Source organism: Ursus maritimus, unplaced genomic scaffold (assembly GCF_017311325.1).
Source record: "Ursus maritimus isolate PB19 unplaced genomic scaffold, ASM1731132v1 scaffold_23, whole genome shotgun sequence".
In the NCBI taxonomy this organism is placed as follows: Eukaryota; Metazoa; Chordata; class Mammalia; order Carnivora; family Ursidae; genus Ursus; species Ursus maritimus.
The window spans coordinates 3,774,335-3,797,713 of NW_024424786.1; the positions used below are offsets into that span (position 1 = coordinate 3,774,335).

At 41.2% G+C, this 23,379-nt stretch overlaps 1 protein-coding gene across 1 annotated transcript in view; it reads left to right on the forward strand.

The window, feature by feature from the left end:
* The window catches only part of PDE3B (phosphodiesterase 3B), a 168,614-nt gene extending 145,657 nt beyond the window's left edge, over positions 1-22,957 (forward strand). Inside the window, exons 12-17 of the mRNA XM_040638847.1 lie at positions 157-270; positions 5,660-5,859; positions 13,814-14,017; positions 15,894-16,055; positions 19,665-19,917; positions 21,119-22,957. Of these exons, the coding sequence (XP_040494781.1) occupies positions 157-270; positions 5,660-5,859; positions 13,814-14,017; positions 15,894-16,055; positions 19,665-19,917; positions 21,119-21,333 (1,148 nt within the window). The 3' untranslated portion in view covers positions 21,334-22,957. The remainder of the gene's footprint in view (positions 1-156; positions 271-5,659; positions 5,860-13,813; positions 14,018-15,893; positions 16,056-19,664; positions 19,918-21,118) is intronic.
* Positions 22,958-23,379: the final 422 nt, after the last annotated feature.

The window sequence follows — 23,379 nt, forward strand, 5'->3', positions numbered from 1 at the left end:
TAAAAAAAAATAAGATGAAACCAAAATATAATTGTGGGAAGTTACTCCAAGCCATACATTTTGCTTATGAGGATATAGGATAGTAGAAAATTATTGTACTTTAAAAAATGTCCTATGTTAAACATAACATTTTGTAAAACATTTTGGTGACTTTAGATCACAATCGCATACACGCCACGGATGTCCTACATGCAGTTTGGTATCTGACGACGCGGCCAGTTCCTGGTCTACAGCAGATCCACGGTGACCGTGCAGCAGGAAGCGAAGCAGGTACCTCCGTCTACGAGTCTTCCTTTTAATTATTTGTCTAGAAGTAATAAATCACGCTATCTCATTTCATTACCTCTGTTCTCTTAAAAATTTCACTCAGTGACCTTTGGTACATGTAAATGACTATATAAATTTTGGTGCATAATAATGGCGTGCAAGTTAGGAGAACTACGACTCGCCTTAAGAGCTAGGTTGAGACGTGGTACTGTTGGACCTACCATGTTTCTTTTCTGTGTCCCATCCTGCTGCTTGCTATCCAGAATGGCAAGAGAATCTTTTCTTTGCTCTTTTCTTTCAATTCTTGGTTTTCTGTTTTAGGGGTATCATGTAAATTTAACTATATAACCTTCACAGTGAAAGCGGCCATACTTAAAAGCGTCATGTAAGCATTTAAACGATGACATTAAAAACCTTTCATTACATTTATGTTTTGCTCCCAAAGCCTGGTTAATTGTGTTCCTTATCATAAATACAATTATTTATACAAATGTAATGAATTTGCATAACATGGTTCTCTTCCTCTAGTTTGTCAAAGAGGGGAGAACTACTCCAGTGAGGTACACACACACACACACACACACACACACACACACACACACCAGGACAGACTCTGCTTAGTTACAGATGCCTGAGAAATACGATTGTGCTAACCCGGGCGAACGTCATAGGCTCAGCTATTGCTTTATTGCTTTACAGTCTTCGGTCATTGAGTCCAAAGTACTGCCATTACATTTTCTGCCATTCCATGTTTACTCTTTCTTAGTCTCCTCATTCCTTCCCTTAGTTCTGTGCTCCCATCAGGTCACTTGTTTGTAGATGTATTTATTTTCTTAGAAGAATATCTTCATATTTTAGCACATTTGACGATAGTGATTGATTTTGTCCGATCCTTATTATCGAGAGGAAATGAGGTTCCTGCTGTACATGGGAGGATGTATGTCAGTAACCCAGGGGATTTTTTGGCCTTTTTGGTACTCCCATGGCCAGTGACAAAAGGTAATGGAAAACTACAGTGATGCAGTATCATCAGAATCACAATAGTGCAGAAAATAGAGGTCATTCCACCAGGCAAAGTACCATGATCAGCAGAGATGCTGGCTGAGGACAAAGGGAACACGGAGTTGTTGATGGAATAAGAAGATGATACATCTGAAGTACAGCTATGTGACTGGCCTCAGAAGTGAAATCTATAATAGCCATATGTACTTTCCTCATTGATACTTATTTTATGTAATAAGCAAAATTTTTTTCCCTCTTTCTCATTCTCCTACCACCCACCCAAATGTTGGTGGACTTTTGGGTTCTTTCTACTCTGGGGCTGTTGTGAATAATGCTGCTCTAAGTGTCCTTGTACTAGTTTTTGTGTGGATGTGTTTTCATTTCCTTTGGGCGTATACCCGGCTGTGGAATTTCTGGGTCATAAGATGAGTCTGTGCCTAACATTTTGAGGATCCGCCAAAGTGTTTTCCCAGGTGGCTGCACTATTTTATTTTCTCACCAACGATGTATGAAGGATCCAATTTTTTGCCACTTCTTGTTATTATCTTTTTGATAGCCGTTCTAGTGGCTGTGAAGGGGTATTTCGTTGTGGTTTTGATTTGCGTTTACCTAATGGCTAATAATGTCGAATGCCTTGCCATTTGTCTGTCTTCTCTGAAGAAATGTCTATTCATGTCTTTTGTCCATTTTTAAATTTGGTCATTTGTCTTTTTATTATTGAGCGGTAGGAGTTCTTTGTATATTTTAGACATAAGTCCCTTATCAGATTTATGATTTGCAGCTATTTTCTCTCATTCTGTATGTTGTCTTTTTGCTTTCTTGATGGTGTCTATTGAAGTACAAATCTTTTAATTTTGTTGAAGTCTAATTTATCTTTTTCTTTTGTTGCTCATGCTTTTGGTACCTATTAAATGTTTGGCTAACCCAAGGGTTTTGCCTAACCCACGATCATGATGATTTACTCGTATGTTTTCTTCTAAGAGTTTCATAGTTATAGGAAGTTTAGGTCTGTGACCCATTGGAACTAATTTGGGGAATAAAGGAAGAGGTCTTTCTTTTGCACCTGAATATCCAGTTGTTCCGGAACCATTTGTTGAAAAGAGTTGTTTATATGTACTCCACATAGTCGGCTCTTAAATGTCACTAAATCAGTTTCTACCTTGTAAGATGTGAGCATTAAATGAAACAACACGTATGAAAGAGCCTAACATCATGCAGGGCCATAGATGGCTCTCAGCATGGTCTTAGCACCCTTGTACGAAATCAGTTGGCCATAAATATGAGGGTTTATTTCTGGACTCTCAGTTTTATTCCATTGATTTTTATGTCTGTCCTCATACCAGTGCACTATCTTCATTACTAATGCTTTGTTAGTAAGCTTTGAAATTGGTAAATTTAAGTCCTCCAACTTTGTTTTTTTTCAAGATTGTTTTGGCTGTTCTGGGTCTCGTATTTCCATATGGATTTAAGTCCAGCTCGTGAATTTCTACCAAAAAAAAAAAAGAAAGAAAGAAAGAAACAAACAAACAAACTAGGATTTTGATAGGGATTGTGTGAAATCTGTAGGTCATTTTGCGGGAGTACTGCTATTTTAACCATATTAAGTCTTCTGGTCCATGAACATGAGTATTTTTTTCCACTTATTTAAGTCTTCTTTAAGTTCTTTCAACAATATTTTTTAGTTCGCAGAATACTGGTTTTGTACATCTGTTAAGTTTGTTCCTAAGTATTTTATTCTTTTTGATGCTGGTGTAAATGGGATGGGTTGTTTTTTTGGCTCATTTTTTGATTATTCATTGCTGTCGTATATATAAATCATCGGTTTTTTGCATATTGATCTTTTATCCTGCCATCTTGATGACCACCTTTATTCTAATAGTTTTTTTAGTGGACTTCTTAGGATTTTTCTATATACAGGAGCACGTCATCTGTAAGTAGAGATAGTTTTACCTCTTTATTGTGTGTTGGTTTTAGCCTGTCAATAACCAGTGTTGTGGCTGGACCAGTTCTTGTGATTATTATAATTGCAAGATTCCCTCTAGAAATAACCATCAAGAAACTTAAAAAAAAAATAAAGGTTTATTACTTATAGGAATTGAAAATTACCAGCATAGCTGGGACCCCAGAGCCAAGGTCACAGGGGGAGAGAGAGAGAGCACGCGCAAGCGTCCATGCGAGCAGACATACCTGAGGCTCTGTTTTCTGTCGGGGTCAAGAGTGGGGGTTTCACTGGCTCACTGTTTATTGGTGAATTTAAAGCATAAGAGGAATTTTTTTTTTTTAAGATTTTATTTGACAGAGAGAGACACAGCGAGAGAGAGAACACAAACGGGGAGTGGGAGAGGGAGAAGCAGGCTCCCCGCCGAGCAGGGAGCCCGATGCAGGGCTCCATCCCAGGACTCTGGGATCATGACCTGAGCTGAAGGCTGATGCCTACTGTCTGAGCCACCCAGGCGCCCCTAAAGCATAAGAGGAATTTAAAGCATGGGTACAGGAAAAACCAGCAGCCCAAATGGTCAGTTATATTGAAATCAACCAAGATTTCTAAAACAGAAGCGGCCTGGCTCTTTGTCTAGATAGGTGGCTGGCAGGGTGTTTCTTTGCCATCGGCATCTTTAAAATGGATGCCGGGGAGTTTAGAGCTGAAATCAAGCACTTATGTTACAAAAGCAGGGGGGCTGTCAGGGTTTAGACTCTGCTTTTCTCTTCCAGTCTGGATGCCTTTTACTGAGGCCTCCTTTTAAATTAATCAGCCAATTAAAAGAATCACCATTTTCTGAAAGAAAGTAAACAAATGGGATCTGTGATAGTTATGTTGAATTGTCCTTGCCAGCTATTTTATTTTTCATACTATTAATTTCATGTTAAACAAAACAAAAAATAAAACTGAATGTATTAGGATCCTAATATGTCAATTTTAAGTAATTGAGTTTAAAAGGATGTCTTTTGCCATTTTTTTATATTTTATATGTGTATTTATAATTCTAGGGAAATCCAGAATGCATATAACATAGGGAAAATTCAAATTACTAGAAATTTGAATGTTAAATATATCTTTATCCATACATTTAACTGTCTTGCTTTTATTTTTTATAATTATTTTTTAAAAGTTCTAGTGTGGCTGATTCTAAAACTCAATTTAATTAAAAACTATAAACAACATAAAAATAATGGGGTATCTTTATAATTGTCACTAGTGTGTATTAAAGCCTTTAGGTTAAAAAATTCATGTGATGGCAAATATTGAGTGAAATAAATTATGATGAAGATCATTTTGGACTTTGACAAGCCAGGACATTATTTCTCGTTTCCTCCTGGGGAAGTCAGTCAGTGAAACTTTGTATCTCTCTAATATCTTTGTGGTTTTATTTGCTGTCTACTCTAAATATGGTTTATTTTTTCCTTCTTGTACTTTGAGATCATTTCAGCAAAAATAATAGAATGACCGTCTAAATAGATAAAGCCACTAAAATACAAAAGAAAATGAAATCACTGGCAAGATATTAAGACATAGAAAGCACAGTGTTGATAGTGAAAATACTGTGTCTAACTAGAGGATAAAAAGAGAATTATTTTAAATGAGACATTTCTCAGTTTTCTGCATCTTTTCATTTTCCATAGTTTTTCCTGCCATTGTCTTTTAAGGGGCTTCAAGGAAAGAAAAAGGGAAGGGGAGGAGTTGTAGTCAGGGCTACAAATGAAATGTAATCTCCTGGTAAGGTTGGAAAAGCACCGATGTTGGGAAGCTTAGTTTGTTAATACATTAGATTCCTAAATCTCCCTACAGTTTTCATGAAATTTTATTCTCTAGATTGCTTTTTCCTCTTACTTCCTATGCCCTGGCCATTTATCTGTAGTCCTTAAATAATAAATGTTAAGAAAACCAGAGGTTTTTAAAGATTATTAGCCCAAGTAAGAGGGCATCATAAAAACCTCATAATGCTTATAAAGTAGGTGACTTCCGCGTCATGTTTAACCTTGTTCCTCTCTAGTAGCATGGAAGCTGGAAAGAAGAGACTGTTTAAGTCCTTGTATATAAATAGAGTTTATTTCTTTTTTTTTTTTTTTTTAAGATTTTATTTATTTATTCGACAGAGATAGAGACAGCCAGCGAGAGAGGGAACACAGGCAGGGGGAGTGGGAGAGGAAGAAGCAGGCTCATAGCGGAGGAGCCTGATGTGGGGCTCGATCCCATAACGCCAGGATCACGCCCTGAGCCGAAGGCAGACGCTTAACTGCTGTGCCACCCAGGCGCTCCAAATAGAGTTTATTTCTTAGCTTAGTCAACAAGTAAGATAAATAATCATATCACCTATGGGGGAATCCCGTCCCTAGTCTCATTTTGTGAGGAAGTTACGTGTAATGCTGGTTTATTTTGCTTGTCCCTCAGACGCTGATGGTAGAATGAACCCCGGGCCAATTGCTTACCTCTCTTCGAGAAGCTGCTCGATTCCAGATGCCAGCTATGGTTGCCTGTCGTCCAACATTCCCGCGCTGGAACTGATGGCTCTCTATGTGGCGGCTGCCATGCATGATTACGATCACCCAGGGCGGACAAACGCGTTTCTGGTGGCTACAAATGCCCCGCAGGTAGGAAACACCTTCTCGGAAAGTTTCAAGCGTGATTCTGAAATTTTACAACCGGGGCGCCTGGGTGGCTCAGTCGTTAAGCGTCTGCCTTTGGCTCAGGGTGTGATCCCGGAGTTCTGGGATCGAGCCCCACATTGGGCTCTTCCACTGGGAGCCTGCTTCTTCCTCTCCCACTCCCCCTGCTTGTGTTCCCTCTCTCGCTGGCTGTCTCTCTCTCTGTCAAATAAATAAATAAAATCTTTAAAAAAAAAAAAAAATTTTACAACCGCATAGGATATCCTTTTGTAACGCATCCTCCAGTGAAATCAGATAGCCCTTCCATCTGCATTGTAATTACTTGGATTTTGACATGTGGCCTGGACATGAGATGTGCAAAAGAATGAAGGAAAAGTTACCTTCCTCCACTTACAAATAAATAAAATGGTCATGAAAGAGTAATTCACTGTTTTATGAAATTCGGGAATCCTTGCCGCCAATATTTTTTGCCTTTGATCGAATTGATAAGACCGACTGGATGTCAGCCTGATTCTTCCTTCTTCCTTTCTATGGCTAAAAGCATAATGATGAACGGTCATTTTCGTTGATGTCCTCCTTTTCCCTAAAGACTCCGATTCTAAAGCTCTTAATGCTGCATGTATTGGTGTATGTAAACATTTCTTCTAGTACCACCTTATTTTTGTATCCAGTACAGCTGGTAAGGTGCAAGATTACTTTATGGTCCAAATTTGCGTAAGAGGTGAGAGTTACCACAAATGGATACTGTCATTGCAGTAGCTTTAGACATTAGGTCTTGGAACTAAATCCTTGGTTTTAAGTGGTTGTGGGTGTTTGTTTAAGCTGGTGGTTCCTGAAATGTCCTCTTTGGAACCATGTGCCTTACAAAGAACGAGAAGTCAGTGACTGCTTGCTGAGTTCATCTTACGTCTTCACCGCTCCGTGTATAAACTTCACTTCTCAAATTTTTTTTTTCATCTTCTGTAGTCATCCTGTGTTGCTCTCCCCACTTCTCCTTCCCACACTCTCACTATGGAAAAGAGAAGAGCCCGGTTCTCGAGTCAGAACAAGACTAGGATTCAGAGACAGAGAGGGAGAGAGGGTTAAAAATGCTGTGTGATTCATTTCTCCAGCAAGGATTTATCTGTTAACAGCTCATGATTTCCACAGGTAACTTTTTCATGAATTTCAGTCTCGATATTAATATTTGCCCACTCTCGAAGAATAGCTGTGGGAGAGATTACGAGTAAGGGGCACATGCCCCCTGTGTGCCGTGCCACTAGGCCCAGAGCAGAGGTGTGTTCTCTCTCTTGCTTCACACTCCGTCACCTTTAAAAACCTGGTCCTGTGGGGTGTCGTGGACCTGGGTGGACGTGGCACACTGCAAAAAGCACTGGTCTTGCAATCAAGGGACCCAAGTTCGATTTCTGATTATGCAGTCGTTAGCCGTGTGATCTCGGGCAAGGCACCCTTGTCTTTCTGAGCCTCCAGATACGGACCTGATATGATTAAGGGTAAAGGGATAGCGTGTGGGAAGTTTTCCATTTCGTGTGTTTGAGAGGCTCCTGAATCAGGTATCATATAGACAGAAGTTACCGACTCTTCTCGTTCATTCTTGGCTTTAAGTCTTTCATCAGCTTCCAGCACAGGTGAGGCAGACTTAACTACCTCTCCTCCAAGGATATGAAGCGTGAGCGAGCTCCAGTGTTCTCTGTCTCACTTGCAGATAAAGCAGTGATACGTGAAAATCATTCCTGCAAGTTATATGCTTAAGACCGTTGTCCTCATCAAAGTAAAAATGTGAAGTCTGGATATAATATCAATAATACGTGGAATTTCTAACTTCCCATTGTTCAGGACTGCCAGCAGAGGAAGCCATGGGAAGTGTTGGAATGGAAAGGAAATTGACAGCGAGTTCAGCTATTGGAAAAGTGTCGTCTTCCACCCAGTCTCCTTGCTTTTTTCCAGCTCCCCGCTGGTCTGTTCTCACCCCACAGCAGCGAGAGTAACCCTGTTTAAATGCGAGTTACAGCACTTTCTGTTCCAGATGCTCCAGAGGCGTTCACCTCACTACTAGTAAAAGGCCTTCTAATGGCTCGGTGTGGCAGACATGATTTAGCCCCTGTTGATTCTTCCGCCTTTATTCACCCAGGTCCGGCCTCTGGCCCCCTGGCTGTTTTCTTCCGTGTCCCGGGCGCACTCCCTTTCTGAGAGCCTTTGCACTTCCCGTCCTCCCTGCCCTGACTGCTGTCTCCCCACGCATCTACATGGCTCACTCTGTCACCTCATTCCGTGTAATACTGCACAAGCCCCCTCCTGGCACTCATGTTCCTTCCCTGCTTTATGTTTTCCATAGCAGTGATCGTTCAGCATACTGTGTATTTTATTATAGGTCTCTCCTCAGTGGAATATGTTTTCATGGGAATAGGGATTTTTGCCTTTTATTCCCTAATACCTAGAATAGTGCCTAACACATAAAAGTCATTTAGTAAATATTTGTTGAATGCTGAAGGATGCCTGATTTCTTTGCTCTGCAGGACTGCTAGCTTGTCTGAAATATACTCTGTTCTTCCCAAAGTAATGAAATTCATGAGATTTTCTTCAGCTAGCGTGAGTGAGATAAGGACCCTTCTGTGAAAGCATGAGGCGTGTTTATTAGGTAATAAAGTAGGTCCTCTCATCTTGGGAAGCTCAGTGGGTCTGATTAGGCCACAATTAGTGAAAAATGTTATTGCTTCAGTGGTAGTGTGTAATACCACCAACTGGATCAAATGTTCTTCACTCTCATGGTAAGGAAAGTACGCCGAGAAGGTATAGGAGGATTATTTTAAATTCTTGCTGTAAAAGAATGTGAAACATTTAGTCAGGTTTATTCTGAAGAGATACTAGTATTAAAATTCTAAGAGATTTCTGAGCTATTTCCAAATGAAAAGCTGGCTAAAAGATGGAGATTAGTGCCTAAGGTATTAGAGGTTGAGAATATTTTCATGATATTTGAGGTAAAAGGAAATGAAATTTGAGGTTGAGATTTGTAAATTGGAGACACTCATAAATGTTTTATCCCACAAAATACGGATCAAGATGGTGACTAAACACATGCATTTGACTCCTCATTACAGCAGAAGAATAGGTGGGGAAGAGTATTATCATCAGAAGATTAAAGAGCTTTCCAGAAATTTCTATTTCTGGAAAATGAAAAAGATGAATATTGAGAGGTGAAAGTATACTAGAGGAGGCTACAGCTTAAGTGAGAGAGTCCTGATGCCATTTGCCCCGGCTTGCTACACACACACACACACACACACACACACACACACACACGACTGTGTGCACATGCACCCCCAGTCCCCTATGCACATACACTACACATCTTTAAATAAAGCTACTACAACCCTGCATTTACCTCCAGGCAGAAAACTCATCTCTTAGATATTGAAGGAAACTGCCAGAAGAGAGTAAGAATTACTAGTAGTGAGTATTAGTACTCCAGAGAAAATCCTTCTCATCCTGGACACCTGAGGGCTGGCAGCTGGTCTCATAACTCTAAAGCAAAACCGACTACATAACAAAGGCCATCCACATTCACAGAGTTCCTACTCATCTTTCCCAATTAAAGAAGAGACGCAACACTGAAACAGAAGAGAATCTAGAATTCTTCCCTTTTTTTTTTTTAATACCAACAGATAACCAAGGATCACTGGACATGACATTAACCAGTAGCTTGGAAAGAAAAGGCTCAAATGGACAGGGTAACCAGCTACAGAGGAAAAAAAAATCTAGGGAATAGAAAACTGTTAAGTTTTTCTAAAAGGTATTCTCAGAATTTGAGAGACACTGTATCCCTAAGAATAGGAAGCTATGAAAAAGGAACCATCAGAGGACAAGTTAGAGCTCATAGGAAGTAAAAATATTACTGCAAAAAGATTTAAAAATTCACCATAAGCCCTGGAAGTAAACTCCAGGTAACCTGTCCCGGAATGCAGACTAAAAAGAGAAGGAGATGGAAAGTATCGGGAAGGGGAAAATGCGGCACAGTGGCCCAGGTCAAGAACTGACTATTAGAATTCCAGAAGGAGAGGGTCTTTGGATGGAAGGGGTTCTGCAGGTGCCAGAGAAGTTGAATGGGGAGAAAACACCAAAAACCTCACGCGGAGTGTCATGGTAAAATTTCTTAAAAAAAAAAAAAAAAAGAATTCCTGAGAGAATGACAACAGTACACGTGTGAAAGAACAAAATCCAACTGGCAGCATATTTTAGCAACAATGGAGGCTCGAGGGTACTGGAATAAACAAATATTGGGCGCCTACTGGGGAGAGGCACTATTCTAGACATTATTCTTCAAACAAAAGAGGCCAAAAAACACCCATGCCCCCATAGAACGTACATTCCGGTAAAGCAAGAACAAGAATAAAGAGTATATGTGGGAGGCAGAGAGAGAGAGACGATTACGACGTAGGTGCTAGGAACGAAGTGACCGGGGCGGGGTGGGGGGTGGGGTGGGGGGGGTGCCGGCGTGAAGGTGCTATTTTCAAGTTCGCTTTCGGCATCCAGCGAAGCTACAGCCGAGCGTGAAGCGCAAAATGAAGAGAATCTCAGATACGCAGGTAAAATAAGCCGTGTACCCATCCACTTCGAGAGTTAGCTAAAAACATGTCTGAGCGAAACAAGGTTGGTAAGGAAGACAGAGGACCTTAGGAGTTACAGGATTACCAGAAATTTGAGAACAAAACCGGAACTTGAGGAGAAAGGGATCTCAGGATGACAGCTGTTCATCTTGACTGTTTCTTTAGGAAGTACCTTCTGTCTCTCTTTTTCCTTTCCAGAACTCGCTGCTTTGTTTTCTGCAGCACCTGAGTCACTACCTCCGTGGGATTTTTTAAGCTAAGAATTTTTTTTAAATGAAAACAATTTTTCTTCCGGGTTTTCACTTTCCAGAAGTCGCCTCTTTAATCTCATGACTGTGACCTAGAGATTTGTTTACTGTTTCCTCCTGTCTCTTGTGTTTCAAAAGGGACACATTCATTCAGATTTGTCAGCTCTTCCTTTGTGTGATCTAAGTCTCCGACAGGTCTGAGGGGTTTTCTCTTTTCACTTATTGAAAGGTGTTTATTATTTGTGAAGATTAATTCTATCCGTGTGTATTAAACCTGGTTTCAGACCTTTCCAGCTCAAAAAGAGGGTGAAAAAGCAAGTTTATGATCAGTGAATTTGCTTTGCTGGATTAGAGACGAGCCTGTGGAGGCAAGGAAGGGGGTCCCTGGTTAGAGAGAGCGGGCATCCAGATGCTTTCGTGAAACGTCCCAGCAGGTGGTTAGCGCAGCTCCCAGTCAGCTGGGGTGTGCGCTTCCTTCTCGGGGCGTCAGGCAGCCCTCAGCGAAAGCCTGCTGCGGCTTCCCAGCTCTTTTCCCTGGAATGTTGTTCTCACCAAGTTTAAGCTCGGTTTATTGTTCTGTGCATTCACCGAATATTCGTCCAAAAGTGGAACGGACATTTACCTCCTACTTACTGCTCCATGATTGTTTCTCTACTCCTCTGTGAGGTCATGGGTTTCTTGGGGTCCAGCGGGGGACTCCTTCCACTTACTCTCCAGGTGGGTTTTTCCTTCTCATGCGATAACTTAGTTGGCCTCTCCCCTCAATCCGTTCCCACTTCCCCATGTATTTGAAGTTTCCAGTATGGTGATACTATCTAGATTTTAATATTGATTCAGATTTTTTTTTGCCCCATTTTATATTTCTTTAGTAATTTCAAAGGGCGATTTGAATGGTGAAGAAATTCTGAATTTACTTATTTCTTTTACTGCTCTTGTTAGCTAAGAGTTATTAAGTGAGGGGCGCCTGGGTGGCACAGCGGTTAAGCGTCTGCCTTCGGCTCAGGGCGTGATCCCGGCATTACAGGATCGAGCCCCACATCAGGCTCCTCTGCTGGGAGCCTGCTTCTTCCTCTCCCACTACCCCTGCTTGTGTTCCCTCTCTCGCTGGCTGTCTCTCTCTGTCGAATAAATAAATAAAATCTTTAAAAAAAAAAAAAGAGTTATTAAGTGAGCCAGCTGTACAGGGCACTTATTGTATGTTGTGCTTTATTGAGCTGGAAGTTTGATTACTTCTTCCTGAACAGACAAAGCTGTTCTAATAGTTTCTCAGTTTTCATCAGATTTGAATATGAACTAGTGAAATCACTATTAAATATAAATTGACCCCTTAGGGAGTCATCAAAGACTTATTCTTTCTCTTTGAGACTGATATTTGGAAGTTGTAATAAGGCTAGTATAAAATGCCTTTTTTATTGACATATAATTGATAATGTAACATTGTGTTACGTTTAAGGCGTACAACATGTTCGTTTGACGCATGTATCATTGTAATGCTACCACCATGGCACCTAATATCCTATCTTTTTTACGGTGAGTACACTTAAGATCTAGTCTCTCAGCAATTTTCAAGTATATAATCTAGTACTACGAACTATAACCACAGTGCTGAGCGTTAGCGCCCCAGAACCTTTTCGTCCTGTAACTGGAAGTTTGTACCCTTTGGCCAACATCTCCTCAGTTCCCCCAGCCGCTGGTAGCCTCTGGGTTTCCATGAGTTCAGCTCTTTAAGATTCCACACATAAGAGATACCATACAGAATATCTTTCTTGATTTAACTCACTCAGCTTCATGCTCTCAAGGTCGATCCATGTTGTCTCAAATGGCTGGATTACCTTCTTTCTCGTGGCTAAATATCCATCTCTCTCTTTCTCTCTCTCTCTCTCTCTCACACACACACACCCCTTTATCCATTCATCTATTGATATTTAGATTGTTTGCAGCCTTTGTATGTTCCATAACAAAGCTTAATTCATCGTTACTTTCATAAAATCAAATGGTGTTATCTTACATTTAGACTATAGCTTATTTTCACAAATAACACAAACTTGTTTAAGTTCCCAGAATATGTATCTTTTTTTTTTTTTTTTAAGATTTTATTTATTTGAGAGAGAGAACACAAGCGGGGAAGGGCAGAGGGAGAGGGAGAAGCAGGATCCCCACTGAGCAGGAATCCCAACGGGGACTCGATCCCAGGACCCTGGGATCACAACCTGAGCTGAAGGCAGACGCTTAACCAACTGAGCCACCCAGGCGCCCCCTCCCAGAATATGTATCTTAATGTGGATTGCATTCTATTGTTATCTTTCCTTCTTGTTAACAAGCAGCTCTATGAAAACAGGGACAGGTTTTTATGTTTATCCCCAGCCTTTACCACTGATTGTGGAAGTTTTAAAAATAATTACTATGCTTATTTAATAATTTTTAATTGCTTAATTTTTAGAGCTAGAAGACGCTCTAACCTATAAGCCACTGCTTTTTAAAATCTGTATTCCAAAGTCCTAGAGTACCGAGGGTCTTGCACTGAAATGAGGTGGATAAGAAGTGAATAGTTGCACACCACCTGAACAGAGAGAGTTGTGTGTTTACCTTACTCCCAGGCACTGTGCCAGGATCAGAGTGGAGGACTGTGTCCTTCCTGGACACGCAGGACTGCTGCTCACCCGGGACAGTGCTGCTGCTTCCTCCTCTTCGGTCCTGAGCACCACTGATTCCACGCTAGCTGAAGAAGAAAAGTGTATCCCTAAACCCGCTCTCTCTCTCTAATGACTTCGCTAACAGAAGCTTTATCTAAGAAGGCTCACGGGTTCAATGAAGTGGACCTCCAATATCAACTTGACATCTCTTGAGGGCAGCAAGCTGTCTGCAAAGACGAACTTTGGAGACGACTTATCCTTTCACTGGAAAGGTCTGCCTTACCCTTCCTATACTGCAGTAAACTCATTTAGAAAATTCTCACAAGCCTTCTTCAGATATTAAAATGCTGGGCATAGAGTAGTTACTCACTGTTTGTATTCTTCCAGCCTAACGCTGTTTATTATTAAAGATTAATATCTCTGAGACGCCTGACTCATTTTTATTACTTTTCAGGCAGTTTTGTACAACGACAGATCTGTTCTAGAAAATCATCATGCGGCATCAGCTTGGAATCTGTATCTCTCTCGCCCAGAATACAACTTCCTTCTTAATCTTGATCACGTGGAATTCAAGCGCTTTCGTTTTTTAGTCATTGAAGCAATCCTTGCCACAGATCTTAAAAAGCATTTTGATTTCCTTGCTGAATTCAACGCCAAGGTTTGTGATACAATGTACTGTCTGGTTTCAGTGGTGGAAATCATTATTGTATTACTGAAAAGTTTTTTATAATGTTAAGTGAGAATTAATACTACTCATAAAGTCATAATATCTGATGTGAGACAATATATCTGTCAATATTTTTGAAATAACTCTTACTATAACATGTCCTAAACATACTCTCTCTTGCTACCTTTCCTTTCTGACACATAGTCTTATAACTTTCTTTCGCATGGTGATAAGCCAATTCATGACGTCAAAAGCTTTTAGGGGCAGATTGGAGAAAGTTGTGCAGGGTGCCAAGTAAGCTATCTTAGGAAATTAAAGATGTGTTTCTCAGAAGCCAGTTATGCTTCCCTCAGTCACCTGTTAGTCCCTTCTTTCTATCAGCGTTGAACTGGCTGGTGTGGGAGAGAAGTGCCCTCCACTCTTCCACTTGAGAATAATGCACTCATCGGACGACTACCTGGGATCTCCCTCAATGTGCAGTCGTGCCAGCAAAGAATAAGGAGAGAACAGGTGGAAATCCCTGCTGTCAGGAATTCACACTCAGTAGGGAATGGGGAACCCCTGCCCTGAGGCGATAGGGGTACTCATTGGAATGTGTTCTATCCCTCAGACATCGGGGGGTGGGAAAATGTAGAGAACCACTGCATTACGGATTACTGACGGAAGGATGCTCCCTCTTTGGCTGGCAGGAAGCTGTTGTTTCCCTGATGACATTTGTGACGTATAGGAAAGGTGTACCTTCAGGGGAGAGGAACTGATAACAAAGGAATCCTAGATTTAACCTTCTAGGCAGAGACCCTGTCTGTGGCTGTCATGATATTAATAAAATACTTCTAAAAATCAGTGAGAGATCCATATGCCTTTAAAATTATTTTATAGTTGTGTGGCTCTGTTAACTTCTACTTAATAATAAAATTCATTTAAGCGCTTCAGTCAGGGTAATAGAAGTTTTCACAGGTAAAGGATCACCTAGTCCAGTACTTTTGACTCTGGGTTCCTCAGAGGTTTCTCTTCTGTAGTCTCTCAGGAAAATGCCATATGAGTGGGGCTCTAGGGCCCCTGCATGGTTTCAATCAAAAAAGCTCTCCTTGTGTTTTCTATAGTGGTGGTCTACATAAATTCTCCTTTGACAAAAGGGTTTGGTGTTCCAAAAAAACTGCCTTCAAACCAAAGTTCAAAAGCCACTGCTCTGGCCCATTTACTTCATTTTTTTACAAGAGAAAATTTGAGTTTTTGAAAGGCAGAGTAATATGCCAAATTAGTGATGATAATTACATTTAAATAACAGTGTTAGCATTTAGTATTTACTATGAACAAAACATTTTTCGTTTATTAATCCTCATGGTAATATGGCTAGATTGGTACTACTTTTCCTGTTGTATAGATGAAGACAGATTCAAGGAGATTAAGTAATTTTTCCAGTATTACACAATGAATAAATCATTGAGTCAGGATTTGAAACCATAAGGATCAGCGTTTAAGACTTGTGTTCTTTCAACTATATCATATTTTCCTTTCACAGCTGAAGCCAACTTCTCTGTAGATCCTAAGTGTTCTTTTTGAAGTAGAATTAGTTAGAATTCATAAGTGATTTATTGATGTTTTGCATATACATATAATTATGTTAACATATGTTATATGTACACACGTTACAATTTTCTGTGGTAATCACAGATATTGAAACTCCTGGTTTGTTATGTTTTTATGGTGCTCTGCTTCCAGTGAAACAAAATTATAATGACACTTCAAAGGGAAACTTAACCCATATTCCTTCCTATAATTTAGAGAGGAAACAGTTTTAAGATGATTTGGTTAAAAAAACAAAACTGTGCCCTCGGAACCTAAAATAATTGTTTTTCCAAAATAGGCCAACGATGTAAATAGTAATGGTATAGAATGGAGCAATGAGAACGATCGCCTCTTAGTATGCCAAGTGTGCATTAAACTGGCAGACATCAATGGCCCAGCGAAAGTTCGGGACTTGCATTTGAAATGGACAGAAGGCATTGTCAATGAATTTTATGAGCAGGTAAGTTGAAACGTGAGATGGGCGGGATTTTTGAGAGCTGCCATCTGAAGACATTGGTCTTTGGGATTTGGATAGCTACATTAAATGTGTGAAGTCTGGTTACTTTGACCAGAAACAGTTAGAAATTGTAGAACTTGCACTGGTCTTAGTATTTTCTCAGCTCTTTTTTGCTGATAAAATTTAAAAAATAGCTTATTGCCTATCTGACACGGGTCGAATGTCCCTTGAGGCTAGAGGTAAGGCTAGGCTACATCATGATTCCAGGTCTCTTTTAAAACCCTGAGTGCCTCTAACTTAGGATAGTTTATTTCCAGATGAGGTGGTTTTTAATCGATCCAGGGCATACTTAGATTATATTTAAAGAATAGCAACCCATTTTCAACTCTGCTGTAGAAAGACTGCCTGACTGCCTTAGAAATAGCAACTGGGTGGAAGTTTTGGCAGAGGGTAAGGTATTTGAGGGCTAGAAATGGGGAGAGAGGAGGTATTTCATGGTTTTTAAGGATTCAGAGATAGAAACATGCTCTTACAGGTTTTAAAATCTTTCAGATAACACTCCTGTAATTGAACTCGTTTGTATGCCCAACACGCAGCAAAGCCGGTCACCGAGATGCTGTGTGCATCAGAGAGTTTATTGGAGAGGCAGCCACACTAGGAAGGGCAGGCCTCCGATTTGCCTCCTCAAAGTGGGAGAGTCGGGACTACGTAAAGGCAGATGAAAAGGGTGTGGGTAAAAGGGAGAGGAGCTGTGTGATTTCAAAATCAAGCGAAGGAGGTTAGGAAGTGTCGGGAGGGGTTGAAGTCATTTCGTTGTCTACACCTGCGTGGGTCTGCCGCGTGTATTTTCATGTCAGTGAATGACCCCTGACCAGAAAAAATGGCATCCTTAGCATGATGGGAGTTGGGGGAGGGGGGTTAGGCCCTTCTACATTAAAAGCTTATCCATTGGACACTTGTCCGTGCTCAGAGAAGGTCGGTGGTCCTGACCGGTTCTGGCTGGTTTCTTGGTAAAGCCTGAAGTCTCTGCCAAACGACTAACTCAGCATTTTGCCGTCGCAGGGTCATCTATAGCAGCACGGTGGCAAGCTGCATTCCAGGAAAGAGCAGAGTTGGGTACAAAGTTTCGGTGGCACTTATGAGTCCCGTTAACCCTTTGGTTACTGGTTTCACTACCACGTTGCAGAATCTGTCATTTTTTGGGTCCAATTCTGAAGCTCCCTACAATGTAGAAGCATATGGATTTCCCCACAGGCCAGCATTTCATTTTCTCCCAAATACCGAACACGTCTTCTTTACTTTGGAATTGCATTCCTTGGGAATCCTTGTTGCCCGTGATAGTCAGGCAAGATCAAGAGGTCTTCGAAATGAGGCCTTCGAGACCGTTTTCTTACCCCGAGTAGCTGCTCCAGCAGGGGTGATGAATTTGACCCCTAAACCGTGTGTACTTATCTGTTATACCGTGTTACGCCCAAACGGTATGGAATAGTGACTGTGCAGTGTCTCTCGGCCACCTTAGCTGAACATCCTACCCAAGGCTCACTCCGCTATTGACAAGTTACAAAATGCTATATGGTGAAAAAACCGCGGGAATACCTAAGTGTTCCGAGATTAATGTTTTACTATTTTGATACATTTGAACTAAATTATATATAATTTGGAGATCTAAAGGGTTATAAATATTTACCTAGAGATTACAATATAGTATTTGCAAATTACCATCTCCATTCTCAAAGATAATTGAAGCTGATCTCAGGCTTCAGTTCGTATTTGCAAAAGAATTTTACACTAAGGAAAATGCCATCTTGATATTATCTGTGCAGAGGTAATAAAGTAGTAGTATATGCCGATTTAAGACTCACAAATTCACTTAGACCCAGTTTATAATTAAAGTTGGAATCAATGCTTGAGGTTGAATCCTGGGTTCTCTTCTTTACCAGCAATGTGACCTTAGGTAAGTTACTTGACCTCTCTGTGCCTCAGTTTCTTCATTGATAAAATAGGAATATTTAATCGTACCTACCTCATAAGGTTGCTGTGAGGAGTAGGTTAACTAATAAAGTTCTTAGAGCAGTTCCTGACACATAAGTGCTCATTAAAGTTCAGCTATTATAATTCTAGATCACTAAAAAATATTATTTCAGACAGTTTTACTTAATCTAAGTATTTGTATGTTAAAGGAAAAAAAGGTCCTCTGACGCCCCACCAGAGTGGTCACGAGGGTTAAAGGTACTGATCTGTATGGAAGGCCTGGTCCGTCTTCATCAGCGCTATCCAGTCTCTCAGTCTGGTCACGCTGTCATCCGGCATCTGCAGATGTGGGTGCACAGTTCTAATCTTGCCCAACTTTTTATTTATTAATTATCCTGTCTTTACACCCCTATAGTCATGTGAGTGCCATGGGCTTAGAAAAGCCAAATTCCTATTAAAAAAAAAAAAAAGCCTGGGGCGCCTGGGTGGCACAGTGGTTAAGCCTCTGCCTTCGGCTCAGGGCGTGATCCCGGCGTTCTGGGATCGAGCCCCACATCAGGCTCCTCCGCTAGGAGCCTGCTTCTTCCTCTCCCACTCCCCCTGCTTGTGTTCCCTCTCTCGCTGGCTGTCTCTGTCTCTGTCAAATAAATAAATAAAATCTTTAAAAAAAAAAAAAGCCAAACTTATAAAATTGTAGAATCCTGTGGATAAACCCAACTGAGATTTTTTTCCTGGTTTTTTTTTTTTTTTGTAAACAATGGTTTTTTTGGTCACAGAAAGTAAAAATCATAGCTTTTTAATCATGGGCCAGTCACTAGCACAGTTTCCGGTTCTTTCCCTAGGACAGTGTTGCCTCATCAGAGACGCTGCTTGCCCACAGTTTATACATTCTGGAGTTTATTCCTTCCCCACCAGTTCAGATGCCAGCAACGAAAATGTCAGTAGTACCCTTTGGGGAGCGCTCAGCACTGGGCTCGGTACCGGAGCTAATACTGCTTTTCCTCCTCACAGCAGCCTCGTAAAGTAGGTTGTTAAGATTCTACACATGAAATGGGCATAGAGCTTGCTCAACACCGCACAGGCAGCAGGTGGCAAAAGCAGGGTTCGGAAACCACATCCGTCCCCTCAGACTGCGCTGTCCGGAGCCCTGGAGACCACGGGGGAGGGTGTCAGAGGGCAGGCGGTGGAGCAGCGGACCACGCCCCTCACCTCAGCCACTCCTGCCTCTGCTCCCGCTGTTAGAAACGGGTAGGGGGTTGAAAGGCATTTGCAAAATTCAACTCTGGGCATTTAAGGTACAACACTAGCTTTCCTGATCCCATCTCCCCCTAGGAGAAAGAGACATAAAATTTTTCAGGTTGTTAGATTTGTTGATTTTTTTTTTTTAGTGTATATTTTTCTTGTTCACTGAACATCAATCATCCTGGTTGGTGGGGTGTGAAAATAAAGTCTTGCTTAGGATTTTTCAAATATTGGAGAAATTCTTACCGTCGAAATGACAGAGTAATTAGACACTTCTTTGTGAAAATTATTTTGATGTAGACTATGCCTGTTAAAAAATCTCAAGATAATTTTAACAGCAAAGCTCAGTGGTTATTCTTTCAACAGTTCAAAATGTACTTTTCTTCTTAAAATGATCAGGGAGATGAAGAAGCAAACCTCGGTTTACCCATCAGTCCCTTCATGGATCGTTCTTCGCCTCAACTAGCAAAACTCCAAGAATCTTTCATCACCCACATCGTGGGGCCCCTGTGTAATTCCTACGACGCTGCGGGCTTGCTGCCGGGTCAGTGGATAGAAGCCGAAGACGATGAGGACACGGAGAGCTGTTCCGGTGAAGATGGTGATGAATTAGATACCGATGATGAAGAAATAGAAGACAATCTAAATCCTAGTAAGAGTAGAGGGATGCTGTGTTTTCTTAAATGGATAGTTGCAGTTAATAACATTAAATTTGGATCTTTGTTTTTTGGGGGGTGTGTATGTGTTTAGGGAGAGAGAGAATCCCAAGTGGGGCTCGATCTCACAACCCTGAGATCCTGTCCTGAGCTAAAATCAAGAGTCGGACGCTTAACCGACTGAGCCACCCGGACGCCCGTGGATCTTGGTTTTTAAGATACGGATCCAGTAGTTGTATGTTGAGTAACTACTCTCTGAATGTTCAGCTCGAATAGTCTCTTGAGTAACCCCCGAGGGCCGGGGAACGTGCTAGCGCGGCCCCCGTGGTCTTGGTTAAAGTAGCGTCTCCTCGGGGCCAGTCCACTTCAGGAGGCTCTGCTTCTGCACGCGCCGTAGGGCTGTCACCGTGTCGGAGTCTGTGAGGTGAGGAGGTGCGAGGGGCTGGCGCTGCCCCACCTGCTCACCTGCCCTTCCTAACGACTGGGAAGATGGATGCCAATAGTGGGGAGAAGAGGAAACGTATCTTCTGTAGCTTCTCAGGGGAGAAGCAAGTTTTGTGTTATTATGGATTTGGACTGCCAAACTGTAGGGACGTAGTTTCTGTAGAAAGCAGTGAATATAAATGGAAAAAGAAGTGTCACCGTTGTAGCCGTGACCGAAGTCCGTTGTTTGCTCTTTAAAGATCTGAAGTTACACCTAGCATCCCAAGCATGCTGTAAACGAGAACAGGTACCATGATTAGGAAGACCCGCCCCCACGTCCGGTTGTGCCAGGACTAGCGTAAGGAAGAGTAGTCTTCTGCCACCACCGTCTGAGCATCGTCCTGGACAAGCTGACTGGCTTCCAGAAATTGCTTATATTCACTGAAACCTAGATAAGAGTGTTTAATTCAATACTTAAATCCTAAAAAGGTGGTTTAACTTCACATTGCTATTTGTCCTTCAGAATTTTAGGACCATCCTCCTCTCTCACCCCACCCAGTCTCCCCTAATCCCCTTCTCTGCTTCATTTTCATCCAGTAACAACTTAACATCGTCTCGTGTTTCGCTTACCTAGGTCTTTCCCTTAGAACAGGAGCGCCATAGTGCAGAGATTATTTCTATCTTACTGTTTATGACTGCAACCCCAGCGCCTTAGATAAGTGACTGAAGGAATTGTATTGCTATGATTATAAGTATTGCTTTTACATTTCGCAGAACCACAGAGGAGGAAAGGCAGACGGCGGATATTTTGTCAGCTAATGCAGCACCTCACGGAAAACCACAAGACATGGAAGGAGATCATAGAGGAAGAAGAGAAATGTAAAGCTGATGGGAATAAACTGCAGGTGGAAAATCCTTCCTTACCTCAAGCAGATGACATTCAGGTCATCGAAGAAGCAGATGAAGAGGAGGAGAGACAGTTTGAATAGAAGGCCTATCGAAGAAGCCCCGAGGGCTGCGCCCGGGGTCAGAAAACACCGCCTGGCGCTCGGTGGGCAGACCCGCAGCGGGCCGTTCCTGCGGGGACAGGCCCGGCTACCGAGAGGCTGCTCGCCGTGCCGGCGGCTCCCGCTGCTGTGCGCGCTCGCCGCACGGGCTACGCAGGTGTCCTTAGAGCGCGGCTTCCGTTGACTCATGTGGCGAAGCGCTGCTTGAGGCCTTCGCCGGTATCCCAGCACTCTGTCGTAATCATGCTTTGCCGGGTAGTAAACTCTTCTTTCTCGTGAGCGGTAGCTAGAACTAAAAATTCAAGTGACTTCAGTTTCCAAAGTGGCCGGAACTTTTTGCTTTCATGGAAACAGGATTCATATTGTTTTTTTTTTTTTTTTTCTTTCCCCCAATTTGTATTTTAGGTCTTTGAACATTTTGGTGGGAGGGGGTAGGGCGGGGGAGTCTGTGCCTATCTAAAAAGGAATCCAGTGTTGCCTTTCAGAGGGGTCTGTTCAGTGCAAGACACTGTTCGGTGCTCTGCTCCCAGCTGGGTTTATCCGTGAAAGACCGAGTGACCTTTGTTAAATATAACAGAATCCACGTGCATCGATTTCTGATGCTTCTTACTGTTGTGTGTTACCTACTATGTGTGTTCGATTCCCGCTCAGAGTACTCAGGTTTGCCCGGGACATCAGAAGTCTGAATTCCAGTCTTACTGACTTAATTCCACGGCTGAGTTTCTGAAGCTGTTCGGGTGTAACAATGAAGCGACTTTCTTCTTCAGTCAAAACTGTTCTTACTACTGTTGCTCAGGATTCGTATTTTTAAACATTTACTTAATATAAACGCAGATTTGTCAGAAGAAAAAAGGTTAACATCTTTAGGACAATTTATGAGATGAGCATTATTCTTTCTTAGATAAATCTGAGTCTAATGAAAAGAAATAGTAGGAGCTCCAAAAGCCACAGCGAATAATTGGAATATGTGCTTATGTCCGGATCCGTATGTTAGGTGTCCTGAGTTTAGTCACTGGAAAACTGATGCTCATCTTTGTGGATTTCCTGCTGCCTTGAGACTACATGACAGAAGTGACCTAGGACTACTCAGTACTGCTACAGCCCAACTGTGAGTCTAATTCCTTTAAAAAAATGGTGGGAATACTTAATTGTGAAGAAAATGGACCATATTTACAATGTTCACGAACTCCTAAGGTACAGATGGGTACCTGAGTCGTGAAAGATTTTTGATGATCTAAAGAGCAGCCTAAATGATAACAGGATGGGAGACTAATCTTTTTTTTTTTTTTTTTTTTTCTCCTGGAGACCATATTTTGGATCTGTATGGCTTTTGTAGACAGTAAAACCATTAATTTTCCAAGATGATTCCTTTTAAGTATGATGTCAGGCAATTTCTTACCTACCTAAATATTTGGCATATCTCGGAGATATTAAAGATCTATGGAAGTGTTGGAAGTTTTGATCCTGTATAATATTGAATGAATCACCGAGCTTTATTTATTAGACATGTTGAGTGCAAAGTTCCTTCCTGTCACTTTTGCTACCACTGCCACATAATTTGTAACCTGGTCGCACATTACTAAGTAATAAAATTTTAACTAATTTATTGAGTTTGCACTTAAAATGTATATATCCTGTGCTCTTATTTCCTTGGTACACATTTTGCATCCTGCGTAAGTATATTTCTGCTATTGCAAAGTCCATGTGTATAAATTCACATGTGCTCATATGCCTAATGAGACTCAGATTTCCTTTCTACTTTATTAAAATTTTGTATTGGGGTTAATGTATATATTTTCTCAAAAGAAATATTTTTATTAAAAATACTATTACCGAGAACTCATTTTTAAATAATTTAACTTTTAAATTTAACCTTTGCTAAATAATTGACATATTAAAATAGACCAAAGAAACACTAAGAAGTATCCTTGCTGAAACAAATTCATAAACTTTAAGAAATGAATGTGACTATATTAAATATATACAGTGCTATTAAATGCAGTCTTACTTGAAAAGTTGCCATAAGGG